This window comes from Lepisma saccharinum, chromosome 8 (assembly GCF_977018435.1).
Source record: "Lepisma saccharinum chromosome 8, izLepSacc3.1, whole genome shotgun sequence".
NCBI lineage: Eukaryota > Metazoa > Arthropoda > Insecta > Zygentoma > Lepismatidae > Lepisma > Lepisma saccharinum.
Genome location: NC_139236.1, coordinates 53739433 through 53762975, shown reverse-complemented (window position 1 = coordinate 53762975; position 23543 = coordinate 53739433). Strand labels below are relative to the sequence as shown.

General features: G+C 37.2%; 1 protein-coding gene across 4 annotated transcripts in view; it reads left to right on the top strand.

The window, feature by feature from the left end:
• The window catches only part of LOC145991006 (early estrogen-induced gene 1 protein), a 135493-nt gene that overhangs the window by 92857 nt on the left and 19093 nt on the right, over window positions 1-23543 (top strand). For all 4 annotated transcript variants that reach the window (XM_083126664.1, XM_083126663.1, XM_083126662.1 and 1 more), the window contains exons 3-6: window positions 12151-12271; window positions 13341-13531; window positions 16672-16844; window positions 17945-18137. In XM_083126664.1, coding sequence (XP_082982790.1) covers window positions 12151-12271; window positions 13341-13531; window positions 16672-16844; window positions 17945-18137 — 678 coding nt within the window. The remainder of the gene's footprint in view (window positions 1-12150; window positions 12272-13340; window positions 13532-16671; window positions 16845-17944; window positions 18138-23543) is intronic.

The window sequence follows — 23543 nt, the reverse complement described above, 5'->3', positions numbered from 1 at the left end:
AAGGGTAAAAAAAAAATCTAAATTTTCAAATCGCTCTAGCTCCTCCCCTAATTGACGTAGAGCGGATCTGATTACATATTTGTAATCTGCACGTCGAGACCTTTTGTTAGAGTGGTCGGAAGGTGGGTCTACGATTGCAAATAAAGAAATTAGGAAACCGCGTTGCAAAAAATGATACCAGATGTCCGTCTCTATAAGGAAGTCTTGTTCGTAGAACATGTGCTGACACGGAACAAGGAACTTCTGTGAAATTCATCAAGGAACTGTTGTGCCTCACAAAAACGTCGTGATCTCATATGCAGACTTCTAACGTACGTTGCAAAAAATAATTGCAGATGTGTGTCTCTATAAGGAAGTGGATAGAATTCCTTCTGCAGGCATCCTTCCCTCCAGTTCATCTCCTTTTCATCTGGGCCGCGTTGCAAAAAATGATACCAGATGTCCGTCTCTATAAGGAAGTCTTGTTCGAAGAACATGTGCTGACACGGAACAAGGAACTTCTGTGCAAATTATCAAGGAACTGTTGTGCCTCACAAAAACGTCGTGATCTCATATGCAGACTTCTAACGTACGTTGCAAAAAATAATTGCAGATGTGTGTCTCTATAAGGAAGTGGATAGAATTCCTTCTGCAGGCATCCTTCCCTCCAGTTCATCTCCTTTTCATCTGGGCAGCAACATGGATGCCCAAGATTTATTACATGTTGTAAGTACCCTTTTACATTTCACAACCATACCTGAGCAGAATCAAACATGTTTTTAGGGAACCTTAGTTAATTGCAGGATTCGAATCCAGGGTCTCCGTCGACATTCGCAACCATACCTGAGTGGGATTCGAATCCGGGTTTTCTTTATGCAAACAACAGGACGAAAACTGAGGAATTTCCCAGAATGACTCATCAACGCCATCTGTTTTCAAACACCGGAAACACGTACTCCACTTTATATATGACGTCACAAACCAAAATAACATAACCAAAACAAAATGTCGTCACAGAAATAAAAACAATTAATAATAATAATAATAATAATAATCCGAGAATTTCAGACTCATCAACGCCGTCTGTTTTCAAACACCGGAAACACGTACTCCAATTTATATATGATGTCACACACCAAAATAACATAACAAAAACAAAATGGCGTCCCAGAAATTAAAACACTTCATAATAATAATAATAATAATCCTAATATTTCAATTAATAATAATTTAATAATATAATCTGGTCACGTGACTTCCATTTTGTGACGTCACAAAGTCACGTAAATTAAAACATTTCATAATAATAATAATAATAATAATAATCCGGGAATTTCAGACTCATCAACGATATCTGTTTTCAAACACCGGAAACACGTACTCCAATTTATATATGACGTCACAAACCAAAATAACATAACCAAAACAAAATGTCGTCACAGAAATAAAAACAATTATTAATAATAATAATAATAATAATCCGAGAATTTCAGACTCATCAACGCCATCTCTTTTCAAACACCGGAAACACGTACTCCAATTTATATATGACGTCACACATCAAAATAACATAACAAAAACAAAATGGCGTCCCAGAAATTAAAACACTTCATAATAATAATAATCCTAATATTTCAATTAATAATAATTTAATAATATAATCTGGTCACGTGACTTCCATTTTGTGACGTCACAAAGTCACGTGACTCCCACGGTTATGTACCCCCGTTGAGTCCGATAAATCAATTGATTGGCAAAGATCGATCAAAGATCAATGACTCATGAACGCCATCTCTCTTCAAACAACGGAAACAACAAAATTCCCAGAATTTCTGACTCATCAACGCCATCTGTTGTCAGACACCGGAAACACGTACTCCAATTACCAGAAAACCAACCGTCACCGCGTCGCCTACTTTTCCTCCTCCCAACCCAGACTTTCTGACTCATCAACGCCATCTGTTTTCAGACACCGGAAACACGTACTCCAATTACCAGAAAACCAACCGCGTCGCCTACTTTTCCTCCTCCCAACCCAGACTTTCTGACTCATCAACGCCATCTGTTTTCAGACGCCGGAAACTCCCGCGGGAAAAACCCGAATTCCATCAACCAATCAAAACGCTCCTTACAAAATAAGCCCCGCCCATTTATGACGTCACAACCAATCAAAATCATCCTTACAAAATAAGCCACGCCCCTTTTTATGACGTCATCAAAAAAAAAAAAAAAAAAAAAAAAAAAGAAGAATAGCGCTACGTCATCAATTGATCTTTGATCGATCTTTTCCAATCAATTGATTTATCGGACTGAAAAGGGGTGCATTACTACTGACGCTCACAAACATCCATACCCAGGCCGGGATTCGAACCCTGGACCCCCTGTCGTCATAGCGCGATGTGCTAACCACTCGGCCACGGGGGCCTCCAGCAATGCGAGGTTGGGCCAGACTTTGTATCATGGTTTAAATCAACTGCTCTGTAGAGATAAAAATTCAGATATAATGTCATCGACTAGATTGGCTTTTTTGTTGTTTGTTTTGCAAAACAATACGAATATGCAGATCCTTACAAATTGAGAATAACTCTTCAGGTTACCTGAATAATTTCGCTAGTATGTGTAGTGCAAGTGATAACGGGTCTTTGAATGATTGTTCCATTTCACAGTTGTTTTTAATTCAATTATATGACGTGCCTTACCGCAGTAATAAAACTAACCACATTAGGATTAGTTGTATATAAGGAGATTTGGTGCAGGTAAAAGTGTGTTTATGTACTTGAGTTCCCATAATGGTATATTGAAATCATTTTTCCTTTGGTTCGTGTTTCTCGCGTGTTATGTTCGTGTGCCTTGGTTACTGGGAACTGGGAGACTAGCTACAAGTTACGCAAGACAGAGACCACGATGGAGTTAGTTTTTATGGCATGCATGCATGAATAAGATACGGGAAAGTTTTAAGGATGGCGGACCTTGCACCGGCTGTTCTGAATTAATGTTTGCTGGAGAGATGTTGGAGCTCCGATTGCAACAGGTTTGTTTTTCGTGTTGTACTATCGTCTCAAACGGATGACTTGATGATCGATACATACCTATGCTGTTGTGACTGAATGTTGAGCAAAATCTTTGTACTCGCTAATCGAGCTTTTAAAGTTCTCAAAATACTGATTTTTCACACACGAAACGCGCAACGAAATTTGTTTTCGAGAACTCGGATCGACAGAAGTTGTAATCGGAACCGAACCTGCCGTTTAATGCGGGATCAGAATCTTTTAAATCGAACTAGGTTCCTCGTTGTTAAGCCTGGTCCACACGTAATGTTTTGTTGCCAGTCTTTCCATGATCATGCCAGATGGATCAAACAAAACCGTACTTTTGACATCTTGCATGGATTAATGAGGTTGGACGACCTCTCAAAAGACGAGTGAGCTGGAGCTTTGTTTTCAATCAAAATGGAAGACATGTCGTTGCATGTAGACGCACATCAGTCTAATCGGTCAAACTTCGCTTAATTTTGCGCCTCGTCTCGTTGATGTTGGGTGAGTAATGTCTTGTTTTTCGGTTACTGGGGTTCTTTGCACTAGGTGCCCATATCCATAAGTAGCCAGTCCTCATTTTCCTGCCGTAATTCACCGATCAAATTGACAAGTGAGAATTCACACCTCTTAACTCGGCTTTGGTCGACTATGTCGGAGTAACGCCGATTGTCGACGTGTTAGCGCGACGCTAACACATCCATTTTTCATATTTAGTTGATATTTTTTGGTTCTCAATATCATTTGTTGTTCATTATGTAAATATACCACATTGTTGTTTCGTCACGTCCAGTGTACTGTGGCCCGTGAACATTTGAGTTTGATGGTCATTTTCGACGGCTGATATTTCGCTGTTCCTCTCATGATCACTTATGCCAGGCTGCTTCACATCACTATCTTTTGAATAAAGAATATCGCACTGCTCCTCACGTTCACTTTCATAGTCTTTATCGTGTATTAATATTGCAATGTATGAAAATTGTCCATCATGGAAGAGGTCACTTAAGCAGAAGAAAACCAATAAAATTCACGAAAAGAATGAAGATAAAACCAGTCCCGCGGATGGTCGACATGTGAGCTAACATTCTGACAATTTGTTGACAAGGATCACGGCACGGCTCCTAATAACGGAAGGGAACGCTCCGCCCTATTATATTTTCCCAACCGTAATAAAACGAAAGACAGCTAGACTGCGTCTCGGAGAGCTTTCTTATTTTACAATAAATATATATGCAGATGAATTTCATTGTTAGCGCAGCGCTAACATGTCGACGAACGCCGGGTTAAGTAACCCCTCTCGAACCCACCGTGCGTGGTGTGCAAATTATTATTATTTTTATTTTTTACAATCTCGCCGCGCACACTTGTCAATAATGCTTCATCCATGGTGTTTTTGGAAGTCTGAAAAGAAGACGAGAGAAAGCATAAATAGTGTAGCCGCGTGTTTTTTGCGTTAGACATATCTGTCAAACTTACGTACCTTATTATGCAAAACTGACGACAAGACGTTACGTGTGGGCCAGGCTTTACAGGAAACCTAACCTACTAGATTCGTTTGCAGAAGCAGGCCTGTGGAATAATAGTACAGGATTCTCCCACTGACCTGAAAAACCTGGAAAAGTCAGTGAAATAGTCAAGGAAAATCAAGTATTTTTGGTGTATGCCTGATTTGTGGATGATAATAAATTTCACTTTTCTCCCTTGAACTAGCGTTTTTGATGGATGTATTCTACATTAAAATGCTTTTATGTGTATGTATCTTGACTATACTTTGTCTTGAATAACAAGTGCAGTTTTTAACACTTAAAACTTGGTTATTAGCATGATAAAAGACTAGTGGAAGCCCTTCTTTACGTTCGCGCAAGTTTTAAATTGCCACTTATTTTTGGAATCCTGTCCCCCCTCCCTTTGGTGCGCTCAGACATCGGCACACACAGAGAGAGATACAAACTATTTTCATGATGGCATTTTTAAATGCGTAAGTGAAGTAGAAAAGACAAGGAAAAAAGAGTTCTGTTGGTTGTGAAAAGAGTGCCCTCCTCCACAAGACTATGTGCCACCATTTGTGTTGAATCGATTTTTCCTTGTCTAGATTACTAGGATAAGACAAGGATATCGCGTGCGACTTGTAGGAACCAGAGGAAGGTAACATGTCTGACATTTTTCTCGACAGCACGAAGTCCCCACCCCGTTTGACCTGCATTTTTAAAGACTGCATCAAATTTTATTTTATCAGTGAAATTAAAATATACATGCATATGAAATGTGTGTACGTACACTCATGTCATTATAAAGCATTTTTGTGCCTGCTGCAAAATTATTTAACTACTGTTAAATGAATTATACTTCTTGGTTTTGTTCATTACTGAAATCCTGGCCAAAGTCTTGTAATATACTGAAGGTTCGTTTATCGTATTTTGTATTTTCTCCACCGAAAGTTCAGGGTTCGAGATCTCCGCATGGCTGCGGGTGCTTCTTTGGATGTCGCTTCATCCACTGCATGTAATTTTTTCATCCCATCGTCGCGATTAACCTATAGACAGAAAATTGACGATAAATAAATACAAAGCTGATTATACACTCGCGTTAAAAAAAAATGGATAATTCCTGACGAGATAAATGCAACACATACCGGTGGTAAGCCTTAGAAGTAATCCGTGTACCCTGTTTGAAAAGGGCAGTAGTATTCTGTTGCTTTCTGGTCTCTTCCCCCCTCCCCCACCTCATTGCATGCCGCCAAGGTTTAAACTATTTTTACATATTTTTTTTTAGAAAAAAATATGTTGAATTTTGTATTAAGGAAAAATTCAACCCAAATATTTTGATGGTTCGGTCAGCGCCATTACTACCCCCTGTGGGCACCTGCTGTATGCATAGGGTCTGATAGTACACACATCTATCAAGAATCTCCAGTTTGCGTGCACTTGGCTTTAAATTGGCCCTTCAGAGGGAAAATTTGCTTTATTTATCCATGGCATCTTCATTAAAACTAACATAATCACACCACCCTCTGGCAAGCAGTCAGCTCCCACCGCCATTTTTAACTGTAGGTTTTTAAGTTCTTGCATTTTCATTCTTCGTTGGGCTTCTTCTACACCCCATTCCAGCTGTGGAAGTTAAACTTGCTCCCGTCCGCAAAAACTCACTCACTCCACCAGTCTCTCCCCCCCCCCCCTTTCTTGTCAACATGTTCCTCCACAAACTTCAGTATTTTTGTCGAGTCGGTTCGTCTGATCCACGACTTTCGTTAGACCGTGCGACAGTGAAAATTAGCTCTCCGTAGCTCTCGTCGAATCTTCTAAGGGGTAACCTTCTTTTCAACCCCAGATTCCACTTCGGATGCGATTTTTGGAGCACTTTTGTTTACTATTTTCAAAATCTCAGCTTTGAGAAAACGTTCTTGGACGGCCAGAATAAGCGTGATGTCCAATCAAATGGAATCTTCCGTGTGTCCGATGTCAAATGCCGTGCTCTTTTTCAGCTTTAGTGTTGCCAAAATCTTCCAGTTGTTACCCTTCGTGTCGCGAAAGACTTGTCAGTTATCAGAGTAACTTCTTCTGTAACCCATTACCCTCACCGTAATGTCCCTGTTATATTCGTCCCTTTTTATCGCATTGACAGGCCTTCTATTTCGTGCCTCGTTATATCTACGTGTACTACAGGGCTTCGAGTGTATACCACTCTTTTTGCCTGTTCGAGCACTATTCGCCCGAGCAAAGCATCTCTAAATTTCGTACGCTATCTAGCGTCGTCCGTGCGAACTATTTGGCTCTCGACCGAAATCCCTGCAGTACGCTATTGTGTATGATGATGATATAATACAGCATGACCCAAAGAAAACAGGCACCATCTTTTGATAGGCTTCATGTCTTCATTTTTTGTCGGAATTAAATACAACTTCAGTTATAACTAGTTTATTGTGTTTAGAACATCAAATTAAAACATGAAAGTCTTTGGCCTTTTCCTCTTCATTCTAGAGCATGTGTTCGAGATGATCTCCATTTAGCTCCGTGCATTTCTTGAGGCGCAGCACAAAGTTGTTCAAGACGGCCTTACAAACAGACCGAGGAATGGCTCTTATCTCCTCCCTGCCGATTTCCTTGAGTCCAGTGATGGTCCCGAGTGTGTCTGCGTTCAATCGGTTCTTGAGATAGCCCCAAAGGAAGAAATCTGGGGGGCTAAGGTCTGGGCTATGAGGTGCCCACTCAAAATCAGTCTTGAGACTTATCACACGGATTCCAAAGTTCTCTTTCAGCCAATCTCGGGACAGGTTTGAGGTGTGAGAGCTTGCTCCATCTTGCTGGAACCAGAACTTTATCATAAGCGACGGATATAGGTTCTGTAGCTCACTCTTGAAGGTTTTGAGAACCTCCACATTTCTTTCTTTGCTGAACTGACTCTCTCACGCTCTCGACCAGCTCGGCTGTACGCTTCCTGGAACGTCCTGAGTGTCTTGGACGGTTTTGCTGCATTGAGGTTCTTCACAGTCCCATACTTCTCAAAGTGGTCCACCCAGGTCTGTATTCTGCTTTTGGAGGGGCCTTCTCACATTCGAACTGATGCATACAAGTCTCCTGGATTTTCTTGGACGAGCCCGTCTTGTAGTAATGTTTCACACAGTATATTTTTTGCTCGAGCTTCTATTGAGGTCTAGTTGTGTTCACAGGCGTTGCTTCTGCTATGTCCTGCAAAATAAGGGTGATTTGTGAATGGATGTAGGAGATATCACAAAAAAGTGCACGTTTTTATTGTCACCCATTTCTAGATTTTGCGTGATTCTTGTAACCAGAAAATATTTGTAACTCTGTGTTGTATAATAAAGTCTCCTCAAGCAGGGCGTCACCACTGGGTGGGCGAAGATGGGCTCAAACCCACCATAAAATAGTGTTTGCTCACACTCCTGTCCTGCCTACCCAAATAGGAGAGCACGGGCGCACAGAGGAGGGATTGAGGAGGAGAGAGAAATGGAAAAGTTCAGGAGGGGAGAGATAGAATAAGACATAAACGAAATTCTGTAGTGATGCGACTGCCGTGGAGCTACTCAGGCTAAAGTTGATGGCTTTCCCTGAAGGGATGGCATGAAGACTGATTGGTTTTCCTTCCCGCCAGTCTTATCACAGGCTCCCGCGTGGAAGGAAAGAAGCTTGTTTGATGCAAGAGAATGCAGGTAGCAAGAAGCATTTTGTAATCGAATTTACGTAATCGTTACCCCAAGCCAAGCGCTCCATACCTGTCTGATAGGCCGAGGTTAGACCTTCGTTGCAACACCACCAGGATTGCCAAATGCAAGCACGATTATTACGTGTCGATGAAGAACGTTCGGTTCGCTTGATTTCGTTTGGAAATATCACCAAGGAGGAGTTTTTTTTAAATCAGAATCTTTTAAAGTAAAAACGTACAGTCAAATTCAAAGATAATTGTGCACAAATTGCCCATCACCACACGCTGTTGACAATGAGTCAAAAATAACCAAACCAACATGTTCACGTGATTTTGCTGGCTCACTGGCGTACTCAAGGGGAGCTGGTGGGGTTAGAGCCCCTCCAGGAATTACCATATTTGTCTTTTAAAACGAAGGTTAAAGATGGTACCCCTCTGCCTAGAACACAGCTATGAAGTATCCACCTTTAGAATTCCAGCACACCTACGAAAAGAAATCCTGCATACGCCACTGCTCAGGCTCTAAATATTTGCGTCACAAAACCAATTCTTGTGGCATTCTCACAATTTAGTAAATAGGATTAATCCTTTTCTTCTGATTATAATATGGCACGTATATTTGTGAAACGTATATGTACAGGCAAATCATGTAAAGCATTAACAAAATACTAGTTTTTCATACAACCAACGTCGAAACAAATTAGGAATCTTTCTTTCAATAATAGCGGAAGGATACAGAGAATTCTCGTGAAATAATTCATCAGTGTTTAAAGGATGGTTTATTAATCAAATTTGATGAAGTTTTTAGCAGTGCATATTCAAGCAGTTCGTTTTAAGCTGCTTGGGATCATATCATAATTGAAACACAACCATCAACATGGAAGATACAGTAGCACCAGTTGAAAACCATCTCTTATAGAAGTAAAATTTCCATAACCTTGTACTGCCGATAAAGAAACAATATTCACAAAATAATATTTAATTTTCTTATTTAAAGAAAAAATATTAAGGCTATTTTCAAGATAATTTTAGAAATATGTGCAATTCCGGAACAAGTATAACTGTAGGCCTAATTCCATCGCTATGCACTCATTTTAAACAGTTCTCCCGAAAGCCCAGATCAAGTGAGGTAACTAGTAGAAATGTAGTGTAATGGAATGATTCATAGTTGTCATGATTTTTTATATAATATATAAGGAGATAATATAGATAAAAATAAACTTTTTTCTCGTTTAGACCCTTTGAACGACATCGTATTTCGCCAAATGATTCCAGTTGGACATAATTCGTATCAAAAGATTTATGGGAATACAATATATCACTGAATTGAGTGGGTTTCTACGCCACTGGTTACAAGAATATCACGATTATGGCTGTAAACGTGTAATCCCTAACCGCTTACAGGCCTTGAAATTTTTCAGTGAAGTCGATCCGATGAAATGTGGTTCTAAATAACTGCAAGAGCGGGAAAAATATTGCTCCCTTTAGATGATACGGGGGTCATCTACAGAAGCAATAAATCCTACGCTGTGATTAGGGTGCATGTTTCCAGGGTAATGAACATTATGAATGGCAGGCTATAGATAACGTCATGTCCCAAGCTGCCAGCGCTGGACAAGCTCGCATGCGTCAGTAGTGATGTCATCAGTTTTACGTCATTATTGTTGCGCCCAGATACCTGTTACGTAATCATGTCTGAGAGAATCGAAAAAGAATACAATAGCAATGTCTGGTTCTTATGTTTTGTTTTTTTAATGGATAGATTTTCAACTCATTACTAATGAACTAGTACTTCTTTCGTGAAGGAGTAAGTTACATTTTATAATTTGGAACAGACAGTCAGTTTGTACAATGAAATTTCAATTCGCTTATCTTCTTATCACTTATTCCCATGCATGTGCATCGCCAGAAATTTTTATAGTGGAAGCTCAGGCTATTGATAAAACTTAAATAGTAATAATAACAATAATAATTATTATCCTGGTTATGATTATAATTATACAATAATAACTATTACAAACTAATAAAATAGACAAACTTTATTCCAAATTTATTATTGTTATTATATCTTCTGAGGAGACTTTTGTACTCGATTCACCAGATAAGTGAATATCCAACACAACTGCTTTTCATATTCTTTTAGCATTTCTAGTGTACTGAAAAGCATAGTTATTCTATTTTGTTATTAAAGTTTACACACCTTGTTCAAGAAAAACTTTAAAAGTTAAGGTGAAATTTTAGTCATACTGTTTTTTCTTTGGGTTCTCACAAAACTACAACTTTTTTAAAATTTAAATTTTAGTAGAATCATTTATTCGTAGGATTAATTGATAGAATATACAATGTCAGGGATCCTGAGTTCGAATCCCGGGCTGGGCATCTTGTTCTTTGCGAGTATCTCTTCATCATATCATCACTCATTCTCATCTACGCGATTAGCCAAAAGTGACAGAAAAGCTAAGTAAAATAAAGCAAATCAAAACGGTGGAATTTGAAAAGATAACCCGGTTTCTGTGTTTTACACTCAATGTTTTCTATCCAACACAGCTTTTCTTTGGTTATTCTCTTCGAGTACTAACTGGACTTTATATCTGTTTTTAACAATAAAAAGAAGAAACTTTCTGCTGCTGCTCTATGAAATGAACTATGTCAATTTCCAAGGGGACCTAACAGTTCGACTCCATTCCCGACGCCCATGTTCCCATGCGCTTTATTTACAATTTATTGTTATTGTTGCAAATGTTAAGTTTTGGAGTAGGCTTCGTGGTGGTTTATATTTCATTTCAAGTACATGCAGAGTTTGCAATATTTGTCATATTCAGTATATGTTGATGCTAAGCAAAACTACTTTTTTCTGTAACATCTTTTGCTGAGATTATAAGATTGAATCATGTCATTCAAACAGGAGAAAACACTGGGTACTCAGGTTTTACACAAAAATATTTGTTTTCTGTGTGCTCACCCATTACAAAGTATGGTCCAAAAGTAATGTTCAGCTGACCACAATACTTGCAATATTTCATTGTTTTCTGATAAAGTTACAAGTGTGTGGATTGAACCTTTGGACACACACACATATTTCTGTGTGTGTGTCACTTTTACATCACAGCTCTACATTTCTGCCAGCATTCTTTCCAAGCAGTGGAGTGGCGTTTGTAGCACTCAGAATGCTGAGCAACACACTCGAGATTACACTGTCCCAGGAATCTGGAGCAAAAGCAAGTCCTCTGCGCTAGCAGAGAGGTTTCGACCAATGAATACATGCGAGGAGAAGTGAGTGAGTACACAGAGGGCGAAAACGGGCTGAAGCTACCAGCCTTTTGCAGCAGCATGCACTGCTTTGCTCCATCCACTCACTTTCTCCCCTTCCCTTGATGCACGAATTCGGGAGACAGAGTATAGGCCTCTGTCGCTGCCAAACTTTTGCCAAGCCTTCAAACTACCAAAAAAAGATAGTCTGATGGAACAAGGTGAAGATTGTATGGTGCCTGTGCCACCAATGCCCGACTCAACCTTGCAATCCTTTTCCTGAGTCAATACTCTTTGTTGAAGGTGGCCCCCATGTTTCAAAAAATTCATCCAAATGACTCCATTTCCAAACCTTAAAAAAATGTGGATGCTGTCCATTTCCTGGAATGCTTGTGAGAGTATTGGCTCCCTCCCCCCCCCTTCCACTCTTGGAGAAGCCTTGTTTCCATTCCGAGATATAATAGAAGCTCCAAATTATCTTGCCCATACCTATGTATTTTCCTAGCAGAAAAAAAGAAACTAATAGCAATTATGCCAGGGGGTATGTATATAATTTACTGTGACTCTTGTGTTTCCTATCTATGGTGATTCATTCCAATGTATAGCTTTGTGAATTACAATTTGACCTTGTATCTTCAATATTTGTATTTTTGATACATATGTTGTATATCCATAGCATTTTAAAATATATGCATATGTTTAACGGTCTTTCCATTTTTTCTTTACTTAGGGAAGAAGTCCAAGATCACACTGTGAAATGGAATAAGACATTCTCCTTTGTTTGCAAGATGAGCGCTAATGCTTCAACATGTGTCTTAGACCCTTGTACCCTCCGTGTCTCAATAAGGAAGGTAAGACGAGAATGGACATTTAATTGTGTGAATGTATAACCATTTTGACATTCAATTCATCCAAAGTAGTAAAATATAAATTTCAATGTAGTTGTAAACTTCTGACATCTAACCATTGTGCAGCCAAATCACTTTAATCCACATGTCATACTTTTGAAATTGGTCCTGCACAATTTGAATTTGATGCCTTTATGGATCATATATTAATATTTTTTCTCCTATTTGATATGAAACCAGTAAACACAAAGTCTCCAAGAATATCATGGTACTTTTTATTTGTAAATGAAAGAGAAGAGAGACTCAAGAAAATGTGTTGACTTGCAATGTTTTGAGCACATACATTGCTCTTATCTTGAAGGAATGAATGCTTGTTTGAATCATGTAACCAGGAAAGATACAATCCCTATTTTCAAAAATACCAGTTTCCCCTGAATCACATTTTGTGTTTTGAGAAATAAGCTATGTTTCATGTTCGTTAATTTATACCTTCTATTTATAAATATATTTAGAATGTAAAGATGTAACTTTTTTGTGACATTATTCTTCTTAGTTAGTAGTAATTTTTCTGAACTTACATCAGAATAGAAAATCAGAAATATTATCAAACTTTTGTAATTTAATCTCAGTTACAAATTTCCATATGTTACATAGCTTAAAAGAGACAAGGTTATTTATATATTAATAGTAAATGCAAATTATAGAAATCAAACAGGTATCTCTTGCAATATATCTGGTTGAGACAATTTTTACATAACTTAAGTAGTGAATCAAACAATAGGGCTTGCTTGGTAGCTCAGAGACTCGGCTTGAGTTCTGTTCGCAGATTTTCTGCAAGTCTTTGTGCGCCAAGCACATATGTAGTCAAGGTTTATGTTTGCATGAGTTATTTCTAAACGTAATGATATATTGTGAGAATGTTCTGAAATGTAAAGGTATATGAATAGTACAGAGTAGTACATCTATTTTAGCAAGTTTCCATCAGGATTTTTAGTTCTGATTTCTATGACATATTTAGAAGTTATCTTGTGTGGATGTTTTTAAAAATAATAATGTGATTTTCTTCTTCCAGGAATTAAAAGGTGGAAGGTCATTTCAGAAGCTGGGCTTCACAGATCTTAATCTGACTGAATTTGCTGGTTCGGGGCAGACTACTCGCCGTTGCCTCTTGGAAGGCTATGACACACGGCATCGGCAAGATAATTCCATGCTTAAAGTTTCTATACGAATGAGTATGCTCTCTGGGGATGTTTTGTTCAAAGTGTAAGTATGCTGTTCACTACTCCAACCCTATGTTTGTAATTTTTTGTTTTCACAGGGGATAGAGTTAAATTTTTTGCCAGCAAAATAACTAACTTGCTGTGACAAACTTTCAGAGTTGTTGTTCATATTTTAGTGTTGACTTTGTTCGACGTAAGCTTTTTCAAAAGCCACTCAAGTGTGTCTCACATAGTACACCATCAGAACACATTGTTGCATGCTAGTGACACTTGGATATCAGGATTTGCAGCTGAATAATTCTCTGCGGATTTTATGTATTGATGTGTTTGTGTCTAAGCGGATGACTTACGATCTTGCTGATGTAGGTTCAAGGTTTGAATCCCAGCTAGAGTTGGCTGTTTCATTTGTGTAACTATCATTCATTCTCATAGTCACTAGAAGTGGCAGAAAAACAACTCATAAGAAACACAAGGTGAGTTAATAAGTTTGCCTGAAGAAATACAAATCCAGTGTTGTCCATAAATGGGGGAAAGGAGAAGGACCCTGCTACAAAATATATTCTTGTCTTCTTTCTGGTGTCCTGTTCAGTTTTCCTGATTGATTTGGTTTCTTTGCTTGTCTGCCACTGTTGGCTTATCGTGAAGATAAGGGTGACCTATGATATGATGAAATTGATGAAGACATACACAAAACACCAATGCGCAGTCCAGGATTCGAACCTGGAACCCATGGCATCATAGTGTGCTGTGCTAACCACTCCTCCACAGAGGTTGGCAGTTTTCACTAGTGACATTACCATGTACATCATCTGAAATGTCAATGGGAAATAAGGGCAAATACACAACAAACACTGTTTGGTGATTTAAAAGAAAGTACATTTGAACAAGGAAGAATAGCAAACTTCCGTATGAACATTAAAATTTTAAGGCCTCCCCGGTGGTGTAGTGGTAACGTCGTTGCCTTGTAATCAAGGGGTTCTGTGTTCAATACATGGTGGAGGCCCATAGTACAGTGGTTCGGGTTCGGATCCCACTTTAAACTGTAGGTCTAGTCCCGATTAGCCTTTCTGTGCATAAGGTGGACAAAACAATGCTCAAATTTAGCTTACTGGTTAGCATTCTACTTTTGCTATGAGCAGTTTCAATTTGTTCTGGAGATTTTGGCTTTCATTGTCGACTCAGGATCAGGATGACAATGTGAGTTGCTCTATGTGAGGAAATAACATTCTGTTAGACAGGGTGAACAAAAATCATCATTTTTATTTTAAAATATCATTTTTCATGATTTTTAAAATTTTAATCAGATTTTTTTATTTAAAACTGTTTTTGATTTTTTTTAAAAACACACTTAAAATTGCTTTTATGGTTTTTGATACAATACTTATAGATATATGTTTTTATAGAAAGGCTTTTTTCTACAGAGCGTTTGGAAAGTCCCCACACACAAAGTTTTAGAATTTTTTGATTATAATTTATTGAACTTGTCAACATTATGAATACATACATTTGTTAACTATATCTTGAGATACACAAAAAATAATTTGTAAACTACGGTAAATGTGAGCAATACTGCAATCTCTGAGGTCTTTAACACGCTGACAAGATGACAAACCACTTTCCGCACGTTGAAATACACAAAAAGAATATTGAAATTAAATTTGAAACAATCATCCATTACAGTTTTACCTGGTGCCAGATCATCGGGAAATAGACTTCTCCATTTCTTCACACATCTTCATATGACATACTCAAAATATGCTTCCAACATAGCGATTCGCTGTGTGCACATAAAGATTAACACCCACTGAGATGCAAAGCAATGCGGCAACAAAACGCAACTGACGTGTTTCCGGCGTCTCAGTGGGCGATAACCTTTAAGATAACCTGCAGACTTCTGGCACGGAAATTCCATGCTTCTGTTCCACGTGTTTTCCTGTAGTGGGCGTTACACCATTTGATTTCAATAGAAGCAGACGACAGAAGTTCTGTTGCCACATTTCTCTGCATTTCCCCGCGTTTCAGTGGGTGATGTGCTTAAAAGGCATTGTCGACAAACTGTGATTGTTCCTCTCACACGGAGGACTGTAACAGCGGCACTGCTCTACATATACCTAGGTAGCATAAACTCTTTCTTCAAGGTCATACCAATCTCTACTGACAGGCTTACCAACTCATCCAGATGAATGCCTTGGTAGGTTTTTTTTTTTAAGTATGAGTGCGGGGACTTTTTGAAAACACTGTAGTAAACGTCCCTGTAAAATATTTGAACAGTTTGATCAAAGCAAATAAAGAATTATTTGTAAATAGGCCTATACATTTTTTTTCTGATACTGTATATATGAACCTACTATGGAAATCTTTGTTTGTTTGATTGATTGATTTGATTTATTTTACTTGGCCTTTTGTGCCACTTTTGGCTAATTTGCGAATATGGGGATGAGTGATGATGTGATGAAATTAATGAATGGACACTCGCAAACATCCATGCCCAGGTGAGGATTCGAACCCAGGACCCCTGGCATCATAGCACGATGTGCTAACCACTCTGCCACGGAGGCTGGAGTAAATCTTTGTTGAGTGTGTTAATGAAACTATAATAATTTCAGTAACTTTTCTTTTAATGAAAATAAAACTTTCTGGATGTACTCTGTAATTATAACTTAAAATATTTTTATAGTCTCTAGCTGAATTTTGGCAATTTTTTAATGCTAGTTTACAAAATATCAGCTGCCAAGTTCATTTACAGTTTAATGATATTGACACTATTTTTGATATAATATTATTAGTATTTTGTATAATTTTCTACACAAAATGTTTGCTATTTTTGCCTATAAAAATTATCGAATTTTAAATCCAGAGAAATTTAATTGTGCTTATAGTTTACATATTAAATTTCCTTTCACATGAGCTTCACCCCATCAGTACATATATTTTGTTTCCTTTCTTAATGTACTTTCACTAAAATACTTCTGTACATTATTCTATATATTTTTTTTTTAAAGTTATTTAAATCTGTGATTAAAAAGAAATCATCTGATTTAAATCAATCCACGTTGGTTTATAGATATCCAGGTTACACAATGAAATTAAGCTTTTCTAATGTTAAGGATATCAGTAGCTATAGCTCTTTAGTGCTTCTTCAGAGAGACATGGTTGATAAAATTTTCTGAACCCTTTTTACAGCCCATCACCCTCGTTAAAGCATAAGCAAGTAGTAATCCAGGAGGAGGGACACCAGTTGGGACCAGATAGGCACAGGGATGATTTCTCCAGTGGTTCAATTGCTGGCTCCATAGCAAGTGGTAGCTCAGGGTTCGGCAGTTTAACTAAGAAGAGGCCTGGACTTTTTGCTTCAGGTATTTACTTATACTCTTATTTATAACTGTAGTGTGCTAAGATCTTGAGTCAGCACTTTAATTAGAGTGCAGCATAAGAAATGCAGTTAATAGTCATTTTCAGCTAGTGGCACACACTTTAACTCTTCAAGTAATGGTAAAAATCAAGAGGCAGTAAACAATGCAAGATTGTTTTTCAGGATGGGGTGTAAGTTTAGGAATCCCATTTTTTTTCATAAGTCTGTTAACAATGGGAATTTTGTTAACTGCACATGAGATACATAAGGTAGGAACACCCAAATTGTTGATTATAATTTTAGTCTCTAGATAAATTGATATTATATTATGTACTGAATTGGGCACCCAATATTCTTGGGTGATCAACCATGTTAGATTGGAGTTTATCCAATGTTTAAAGAACAGACATTAGATTGAAGTACCTCCTATGCTTAGAGCCATGGTGATCTAGTCAGTAGGACATCTGACTGACATGTGGGAGACCTGTTTTCAATTCCCGGGGTAGGGGATCTAAGGTCAGAATTTTTCTGGCTTTGTCCATGCATAAAGCTGCTCTGTGGGCCACTCAGCCACAAATACCTGTGGGTAATCCTGGAGGTAAAGACAGCCAGAGCATTGTGCTGATCACATCACCTCCAAATATCAAAATGGCCAATATAGAGATTGTGTTGTGGCCGAACCTCCACATCCTCCCCTATATGTGCTTTCTTCATGACACGGTGCAATGTGTAAGGAAAACTGTACCATTTACCTTTATCCCATACACTTAGAAAAGTGATTTTAAGGGTACTTTTCATAACTTGCTCTGTTTGTAACAAGCTCTTAGGAGCTTTCACCTAAGTTTGAAGAGAGATGTTTACCTGAGTCAGCCACCATAGTCAATCAACAACCTGAGTCAGCCACCATAGTCAATCAACTGTTGTCCAATATGAGGTACAAGAAGCAAGACAAAGCAGTGGGCAAAGCAGAGGATACGCTATTCTGTAAAAAAAACCAATTGCATGAGAAGGGAAAGTAAAATAAAATTGATGTCAATTTATGTCCAATTACATTTGAACCTGACCGTACTCTCATTCTCATCGTGCTCCTGCTTTGAATTTTAGATCTTGTGACTGGATCATCAGCCGAACCTGGGGAATCTGTAGACAGCGGAGAGGCAGAAGAGGAGCATGAACCTGGTCACTCAAGAAACTCGTCAAACACCAGTCAGATGAGTAAAGCTTCCGGCTACAGTTCGCTCAACAGTCAATCACAGCACAGTCGCCAAAGTAGCTCAGGGGATTCAGGGCATATCAGGTAATTTTCAAGATATTTTATTATGGAAGCAGAGGCAAATTTGTTTTTAGGTAGCATCCCTTCCCTCCTTTTGAAAAATATTGTTTTCTGGTTTACGGACCACATATCCCGACATATCAGTGAATGATGGAGCATTTTTGCACTCTGCTAGATTCAAATAGACATTTTTTCTTTCTGAAGGTTTAGATCACTATTTATGATGGAGAAAAAATGATAGCAAATTTTCTCTTATGAAATATATTTTTAACAACTTCCACAATTTTTTCATTTTGAATTCATTTATAGCACACAATTACTATAAACAGCAGGTTGGGTTGTTTCAGATGATATAGTATATCATTGTTTTTTTTATAGGTTTGCATCTTTTATGGCTCATTGCAAAACTGGTAAAATAAATGTAATATGTGTATAGTTTTCTTTTTTGCATTATTTTGTCTGTAAATGTTACAGTGCATAGAATGATGAATTTCTTAACATGCTAATCAAAGGTTTGTGCACTGCAAAATGGTTATTCTGCACAGTGCATTGTTTTGCTCGTGATGCAGTTTCATACACTGCAGTGTCTTGATGTTTAAAGTTGTGGCACTTCTCTGTGAAGAACTTGAAATAACTATTGTCACCCTCCCCGCCCCATCCCTTTTCCAAGGAGGATGTATTGTGATGATTGTGGACATTATTAGGTGTTTGCACAGTTCACATGAAGACCTGGTATATAATCATCAATTAGCCACTGTGGTCCATTCCATAAGTAGATTTGATCTTTCAACGTGGGGGATTTGTGCAAGGACGATAAGGACTGAATAATATTCTTCATGTAGCAGTTCTTTCTTACATGGCATTTCTCCACCTCATTCTTCCATCTTAATTTTTGTATCGCTCATTTTTCATGATCTGTTTGTGCTACTTGCTTCAGTTTTTAGCAGTTGTGACATGTACTTAAATAAATGTTTACAATAATTGAAAATTACTCTGAAATAGATTGTGATAAACTTTTAAACTTCGAAGATAGTGGACTAGTGATTTTTTTCTACAATAACAAGCCTTAATGGCTTGCAATCTCATCTCTGTGGGTGGACCTCAGTTCAGTCCCTGGTGGGATTTTATGTTTTTGGCATGGTGGCATGGTGGTTTGTGCAAATGTGCCCCAATAAACAAAAAAATCCATTGGCAGGCCTGTCCCGTAGAGGAATATAGGCAGCATGGAAATTGGTTTAATTCTATTTAAAATTTATTTTATGCAATAAAAATGTTACTTTTGTGTAGAAAAGGGAGCTTCTGGAGTTACAAAACACTTCCAGCAACATTACACATTTTCCACTTCATGCATTAAAAGAATAGCTTGCAGGTGCATGGTAATGCATAGATGAGCATGTACCTCTCATTAAAGCATGTTTCGTAGTGGTTTCCTTTCATTATCTAGTAGGCAATTTATTTCTTCGTAATGGAACATCATTAGAAGTTGGTAGAATATCTACTTTTGTATCAAGTTGTACAACAATACAAGTTAGTATTGTGTTTGTTGTTTTGTTCCCAGTATACAGTCATCAGTAGAAATGCTTTGTAACTAACCAAAGGTAATTACTTTTCCTCTGATCTCATACTATAAGCTTACAATTTACTTAGCATACTAACACACATACACATATGTATGTTATTTGCCAATAACTGCACCATCGAAACCACAACAAAAATAAGTGGTAGTTGTAATGTCATTGTATGCATGAAACCCACTTTTGTTTGTGGTTGTTCATGAATCAGAAAACTACAAGAAATTAAATGTAGCATCCATTTAATTATTACAGTTCTCTGTTACAATTATTACTGGGCCTTTCCAATGAAATTTATTTCTCGTAATCAAGATATTTTGAGTTCATTTTTTTAGTGGAGGAATATTGTGCAGTGGTTCGAATCCTACTTTTAAACTGTAGGACCCGCTCCGATTAGCATATATAAGTAGAAAGTCGATTTGAAACAATAAATTTGTCAAACTTATATTAACTATTACTCTCTCCAAAGATGGCATTTTATAGATCTTATGTACTTAGAGTATGCCAAACCTCACTCACTTGATAATGTTATGATTAACATAATCATTGTCATCATCATCGGTGACTGCAGCCTTTAGTTTGTACTGTATTGATGGATTAAATAACACTGCATTTTAACTTAAATCCCCTAATTCATTTCACCCTAAGTAAATGAAGTTTGTGAAACAAAGAAGTTTATAATAATGCAATATGGAATGTAAACGAAAACAATGTAGTATGACCCATCACACTGTTACACACCTTAATATCTCACCCAAAATGTCCATTAGGGTAAGGCTTATTTAAAAAGTTGTTTTTCTTGTATGTACGCATTGCTTGCATTGTAGAATTATTTTCGTGTAGTTTACGGTTATTACAAGCATAAGAAAACAGTTTTTTATTGCGACTTTTCAGGAGAACACACAATCCCTTCATCAGACATTTATTTTTTTATTTTGACTAAAGATATAGTTATAACAATGGTTAGCAATTATTTAAACAAAAAGAATCCGTTATATAATGGATGTTGTCAATGTTACATTGTTGTAATATAGCAACCTAACTGTGAAAAGAAGCAGCTTACTCCATTTGTCATACCATTGGTAACATAGATCCAGTATGGAGTTTTCTTTTTCACAAATGGAGTAAGCCACCATCTTTAAAATTTAATGTAACAGAAAACATCAAGAAACTTTGTGAAAACAATAATGACTTTAAATTACCTGATGATATTTGGGATTCATAACTTTAAATAAAAAATAATGTGATCAAAAAATTTTATCTGAAATAAAAATAAAACAGACTGCTTCTTTTCACAGTTAGGTTGCTATATTACAACAATGCAACATTGACAACATCAAGTATACAATGGATTCTTTTTGTTTAAAAAATTGCTAACCATTGTTATAACTGTATCTTTAGTCAAAATAAAAAATAAATGTCTGATGAAGGGAGCGTGTGTTCTCCTGAAACGTCACAACGAAAAACTGTTTTCTTATGCTTGTAATAACCGTAAACTACAAGAAAATAAGATGTTACTATCATTAGTGAGGAAGCACTATAGGAACTGATCAGCTGATTGAGAGCTTCTCTTCTTCTTAGCTTTGATATTGTCACTGAACTTCAGACAATAAAGAACCATTATGATTGTTTAAAAGTAAAAAGGGGGACATGTAAAGAAGATGCATCAATGTTGAACGTAAATGAAACTGTTTAAAAGGGCTAAAATTTGAAAGAATATGACATTGCATGAAATTTCATTCAAATGCCATAATTCTTTCATTTTGTAATCAGCATTATGGGTAGAGCGACTGAGCATGTAAGGAATGATTTATATTCAGGAGCATGCTGTCAGGCCTTGGATTTTGATTTTTTTTAAAAAATATTTACGTGATTTAATTTAGCATGATACAATAATAAGTGTTTACTAAATATAGTAGTATATGTGCATTACTTACATTTTGTTTTCTTAAGGAATTGTGTGTATATTATCACCTTTTTTTGTAGTTAATATACATGTAGCATTTTCAGTATTTATCCCATGTGTTAACTAAGTTTTGCTATTTAAGCCGGTGTTTTTAAATTCTCTTAAGAATTTTACCAAATTCATGATTATACATCTTTTATTTGTATTTTCCATAACGTTGATTAATTTGATAATATTTTAGCATGCAGTGCATGCTTTGAGCTGTAGCTTTGGAATTATTTTTGTGGTATAGCAAGTTGCCTGTCTCCTGTGGCCTTTTAAAATATAAACAAATGCTTAATATTTCACCTATGGCCATCTTGATAGAAGTTTTAGAAAATCTTGAACATTAAAGAAAGATGAAGGATCTACTCAAGTAGCAAATGGAACTACTTATGTTGCCCTCACAGATTCAGAAGCTGAGCATAAGATATCGACTTTTGATCTCCTCACAGATATTTGAGTCTCTGCCTGGCATGAGTGTTCTGTGTGTGTGTGCCTTCCATCAATTTCATCTAATTGTCACTCATTGTCATGACTGATCCAAAGTGGTAGAAATGTGATGTAAAATAACAAAATACACACCAATAGAACTAGTCAGTTGTGGAAATGGTTGTGCTTAGATCAGCCGCTTAACAGCATCGTTGCCACCCTCATTTCAAGAGACAAGAACCAACCTCTGTGGCAGAGTGGTTATCACTGTTGTACAACACCATGGATCTTGGTTTCTAATCCCGGCCTGGGTATGGGTGTTCTTTGTGAGCATCCCTTCATCAATTCCATCATATCATATCACCCATCATCTTTGCGATTAACCAAAAGTGGCAGAGAAGCAAAGTGAAATAAACTAAATCAATCAAGAGACAAAATTTTCAATCTGCTTAAAAGGCTGTTGAACTATCCCATCCTAAGATCAAAAGAACCATTTGTAAAAAAAAAATAATAACTTTCCCCATACTTTATATGGTACCATAACGTCCTGCAAGTAGTCTATCAACTGTTGCATGCAATTGATTGACCTTGCATTACCAGGAAATGCAACCTGTTAAAAATAAACATCCCCACTGGACTGTTTAACTCTTGGTTTCAGATACACATTCAGCCAGCCAACATGTGATTCAAAATGAAAGAGTTCTACCAAACACATTTTTCATTTATTACAAACCAGTATCAAGTCTCACATGAAAACCAGAAACTCAGCATTTACAAAATTTCAAGTGAAGAGTGTGCTGTTCAGTGGTTGACATACCTGCTTTCTTTCCCCACTCACCTTGTCTTTAGTTGTGAAATTATTGAGAAGTAACTGAAATCTTCTGCATTATTCGTTATTCATGTGCAAATATTTTTTTCCCCATCACAAAAGAATTAGGTTTGTTAGTGTAATTCTGGTTTTACATAATCCGTTCTTTTTCTCTCTTAAAGGTGTATTTTGTAAGGAAAATCTTTTATTTTGTTCTATGTTGTGATAAGAACAATGGTTACTTGCCTTTTAAACTTCCACAGCAGCTATTTTTTACCCCCTAGGCATCTCATATCAACAGATGAGCATATAATGTACTTGCTTGTGAATTATGTTTATTCTGTGTCCTTCCAAAACTACCAATGAAGAAGGTATCCAAGTTTTTTTGTGTTTTTCCATGTTCATACTGTCTTCATGCTCAATGAATAAATAAGATTAACCTGAAGTGATACTCTTCGTAAACACAACACTTCATGTTTTAAAACCAGTGCTGTCATCAGTATTAAATATAAAATGTAATTTAGAAAGGGAGTAGTTTTCCCAGTCTCCATAGCTTTCTCCCGTAGTCTTATTCGTATCTTCTGCATTTCATGCAAATAATGTGCAATTTTACTAAAAGTTGACATGTGGTTTCATCCTAATACCACTACTTAGATCCTGAGCTATTTCTGGAA